The sequence below is a fragment of the Penaeus vannamei genome, chromosome 2 (genome assembly GCF_042767895.1).
Source record: "Penaeus vannamei isolate JL-2024 chromosome 2, ASM4276789v1, whole genome shotgun sequence".
NCBI lineage: Eukaryota > Metazoa > Arthropoda > Malacostraca > Decapoda > Penaeidae > Penaeus > Penaeus vannamei.
This window is the reverse complement of record NC_091550.1, coordinates 15726645-15731644: the sequence shown is the minus strand read 5'-3', so window position 1 is coordinate 15731644 and position 5000 is coordinate 15726645. Positions and strand designations below refer to the sequence as shown.

The window sequence follows — 5000 nt, the reverse complement described above, 5'->3', positions numbered from 1 at the left end:
TCATCATTGCCATCCTCCTCCTAATCCTCCTCATGGGATCATCATCTTATATTCTTATTGTTATGATCATAAGCAATGCAATGACGGATCAAAGGAGGGGGTTGCTCGTAAACAGGTTTATTACATTACACATTCTATACGAATTATAAACGAATTATTCAGAGACTGGATTAAGATGGTACTGTGACCTATCTTTCATGAAATGCGTTCAGGGCGGTGTTAATTCCATTATTATCATCACGTGATCACTGACGGTATATTGTATTCGGTATATATAATATGTAGTGCAATCTCTGTATGTTATGATGTATACTGTATGGGTATTCGTATAACATGAGGAAATGCCTCCTTCATTCAATAAACCCTTTGCTAAGCAAACCAAGCCAGAAATACTTCTCTCCTACGTTAGGCAGATCCCTCGTTCACCTTATATTAAACGGGTTATCTAAAGGCAGTTGAACACCAACCCTCAAACATACCTTGGTGCGCTACAATAACAAAGCCTAAAAGACCACTCCCGCCTGCCTGACCACTACCTAACGTCACGATTCTCCTATTAATACAGATTTCGTGATAAAGTGGAAGACCCACAACATCATGTTTGCCCAACATTCTCTCTGTCACCACTTGCCATGACGCATTTACAAAGCAGGGAATCTTTTTCTATCTCACACCGGCTTCAGATTAGATATTTTAACATCCAAACAACGGAAAAATAGAAGCATGTGCACAATGCCAAGGAAGAGTTGGTTTATGCATAAATGATTTAAGAGAACATGCATGGAATATTTTATCTACATATGGAAAACGAAAATAGACAAACTTTCTACTGGAAAGCGAGGTAACAATGAGAATATGATAAGACTATCCAAACAACAATTTTTGCTGATAATAAAACGCACGACCATAATAAAACATGAAAAGAACACATAGAAAATGTTTTGGGTGATCATCGGGCTAAAATTTAAACTGCAGCTCTTTTGTTATACGAAGTTAGCTAACAGGTTTACTCATTGACTATTGTCACAGACAGGTTTATTAATTATAGATCTTGTTTCAGCTCAGAATCCGAATAGAAAGGTACTAGTAAAATACAAAATTATTATTTCGTTCGAGCCGCTACAGGGGAAAATATATATAAATACAACCTTTACAAACAAAGGGAAGTATGAGTCATAAGGATATAAAAAAGGATGAAAATAAGAGGCTTTATTTCCCCCGACAAAAATCTGTCTTACGACACTTTAAAGTGAAAAATTTCATTCGCGCCACTTCCTCGGGCCTGTCGCGACTAAACGGAAATTCGTTTGCTAAACGGAAACAAAAGACGACCAACGGATGGTGACGTCACTTCGTTTTTTTCAGAAATTTCATTAGATACCACGTCAGCTGAGTCTTGTAGCTAGGCATTACCAAAGGTAGAGGCACAGTCCAATTTAATGACTTTAAACATTCAGCCCTACAATACACTCACTATAAATATCCATGAACTGTTTAGATAAATCAAGTTTACAGGTTCAATGTCGCATTTTCTTGTTATACATCGAAGACATTTTCCGTAAAGAGATTCGAGTGCACTTTATGTTGTTGAATGTTACAATTTACAATTTATTTATCGTATATTGTTTTATGCAAGCAATAAACAAGAAAGTAACGCAGGGAATCTTAAAAACACCAGACTGATCCTACGAAATGTGCCAAAGGTGCGACTCCTCCCCCATTTCTGGGAATCGTACTCGAGTTGACGAATCTGATTTTGTTATTGAATTGTATTTATTTGAAATCAGTATTTTCCTTGTGTAACATTACAGGGAATAACAATAAATACAAATTGTTAGTTATAACGACGGAAAATTATCAAAATTAGTTGAAAATGAGCGGACCCTAAACGCCTCCCATCATATTTTTACCCTCGTCTAACGACGCTGGTTACGAAAGTCACACTTTTTAAATATTTTGAAGATGCTAATATTTATTAATTAATATTGACTGCATTTAAAAAGGTATATAAGTTAATGCCTGCATATTCAATTATATGTACATAACAAATAAAATAATTGTGTAGATCTTAATATAAATTTGAGTGATATTCTTTTAACTATTCGAATTCATTTTGTAAACAAAACATGAGAAACTTCCCTGTATGTTACTCGTCATCGAGCACTTTTGGAGGTCCTGAATAAGCATATTCAATTGTACATAAATAATAAGTACAGGGATTATGTAGAGCTTAATATAAACTTTCCTAACATTCTTTTAACAATTCAAACACAATCTGAAAACAAAACAAGGTACTTTCTCCTCATGGAACACTTTTATAGGCCTGAACATCGCTTAGTCGTGCCACTGTTAATATGAAAGCATATTGATATTGAATCTTAAACTTTATATTGTTATCTATGATAGTAGTGTATTTTTTCAATATTATAGTTCTTTTGCTAGAGCAGAACGATCTTGTAAAAATGTTCATGTATCCCCATATTGAAAACAGTGAGAGATATTTCTTAGTCATATCTTAGTCCTACACGTAGAATTTTGTTTTATTACATTACATATTCCCATAACAAATGGGAAGTGAAAAGGAAACATATACACGCATATATATATATATATATACATATATATATATATATATATAATATATATATATATATATATATTACATATATATATTATATATATATTATATATATATATTGTTTATATATATATATATATATATATATATATATATATATATATATTGTTTATATATATATATATATATATATATATATATATATATATACGCTAGTACTTATCATCGTTGTTACATATAATGCACCATACAGTGTAGCATCAAATTTGAACTTTCCTTTTTCTTTGTTTCAAAACAGAGGGAGGTGAAGCGCTTCGCTCGCTCGCCAGCCAACAGGTGCAGAAATGGGAAAGTGTAGCGATAGCGTTGTCGGTGAAAATAAGGTTCAAGATTAAAACGATTACACAAATCTTTATTTCAAAATACAATCAACAAATATATATATAATTAAATAAACTATAATCTATAACTAATCAGTTCAAGAAAACACAACATATAATACATGTCAGGTTGAATGGAAAGCACTCTAACGTGTTGATACAATACATAAACTAGATTTAGTGAGATAAGACCTCTCACTTCAATAAATCTAGTTTGTGCAATGCGGGTTTTTCTACCACATGTCAGGTTATAAAGCACCTCTCTTGCCCACACGCTAAATTTCGCTAATTCGCAATAATTTAATTTATTCGATATCCACAGTGCTATATAATTACACTATGCTGCCTCATGATATTAAACAGAATTTTAGTAAATCTATTTTATACATGTTCCCTTATATTCTGTGCATGATTTCTAACAGTTGCATTAAAACGGAATAACAGCAACAACAAAATTTTGTATAGGTGTTCAGCAATTGCTTTTCTATGGTACAAAACAATTCAGTGGTGCTGCGACAGCCATGGGAGTACCGGATATGAGATGTTTAGCTGATTTCGCACTACCATTCTTTCTCTAACGCCCAGACAACCTCCCTCCAAATTCCTCCGGCTCTCGAGGCGATAAGTTTAAAGCCCGCACACCTCATCAGGTGCAGGTACGGCCAGAACACTTGGTGTGATGTGATCTGAGCTACGTTTTTTTCTGGAAGAAAGGAAATTATTATGAAATTGCATATAGATTTCACTTTGGTTTAAGATCTTACAAAGTACTCTCTCTCGATCTATCTACACACACGCACAGAAACAAACACATATATGTGTATGTGTTGAGGGTGGGGGATGGGGGGGTCGAGGGAGGTCGTGTAATTCTCTAAACGGGAAAGGAATGCAAGAGAAAGCATATGACAGACAGGCATAACTCGAGCCCATTTGCGCGTCTTGAGCCCTATACGTGTAATCAGTCTACCATGACATACCATACCTTCACATCACCATGGGTGCCTCCACATGTGGTAATCACTACAAAACACTGGCAGCAAAGTTCACAGCACAGATTTGTGAAGGCTAGCTACCCCGGACTTCATTCTTTGGCTGTACCTGTTTCAGTTTTGTGGATCCTAATATTAATGTATATCAAGGAAGCTTGATTGCCAAGAGGCTTTTAAGCTTCCATGAAACAACCACCAGGTTTCTAAGTCTCATCAACAGTTGTTGGTAGTTCTCATGTGAGGAAATGCTTCTATCATAGAAAACAGGGGGCTATGGTTTACCATGCTCATTGGAAATATAATACTGCCTTGTAAAGAATTACTTCAGTATCTCTTGATATTGATACGCAGTGGTTTATGTCCTGTTATGTAACACTTGGACGAAGGAGAAGGTCTCGCTTCCTCTTTGTGAGCTAAACCAGCCTGTCTTGCAGCCGTTGCTCCGTCTTAAGAGCTCTTGACTTAGATTTAATGACCAGCTCACTCAAGAACTCTTATCAGTCTGCTGATTATAAGCAAGCTCATTTTCTCACATGCGTGTGACTCGGGACATAGTAGCACTTCTACCACTAACAAGAATCCTCTATTCTGTAGTATAGTGGTCAGTAGGTAGGTAATGGCACTGGACATGTTTGGCTGTAGGGTGTCAGTGACCACTGGAATCGGTATGCATGGCACATCTCCCCCCCCCCCACCGCTAAGGTGGCGACAGCCTCTGTTTGTAGTGATGTGGCATTATCTATTACACAATTGGAACTGTCTCTTTTTGCAAAGCCAGCGTCGGCAAGCAGATGAAATAATAACCAAGATATTGTTTGCTTCAATTCATTAATTGTTGATAGCGTGTTAGGCAAGAGTTATTTGCAGACAGCTCACATTCGTTCACTTCTCACCCCCACCTAAGGCGTGTCCTTAGGTGTCTGAATGTTTTGCAGTGGCTACATCTCTCAAGGTAAGGCAATTTACCTCTACATGTAGAGTGAAACGTTCAATTTACCTGGCTTAGCAGAAGCCTGTCCCTGCGATTGGATGTGACAATAATCAGAGCATCAA

The 5000-nt window shown here is 36.1% G+C and overlaps 1 protein-coding gene across 1 annotated transcript in view; it reads right to left on the bottom strand.

The window, feature by feature from the left end:
* Positions 1-1196: 1196 nt before the first annotated feature.
* The window catches only part of LOC113803864 (probable methyltransferase-like protein 24), a 24516-nt gene continuing 20712 nt past the window's right edge, over positions 1197-5000 (bottom strand). Inside the window, exon 8 of the mRNA XM_070130607.1 lies at positions 1197-3661. Within this exon, the coding sequence (XP_069986708.1) occupies positions 3519-3661 (143 nt within the window). The 3' untranslated portion in view covers positions 1197-3518. The remainder of the gene's footprint in view (positions 3662-5000) is intronic.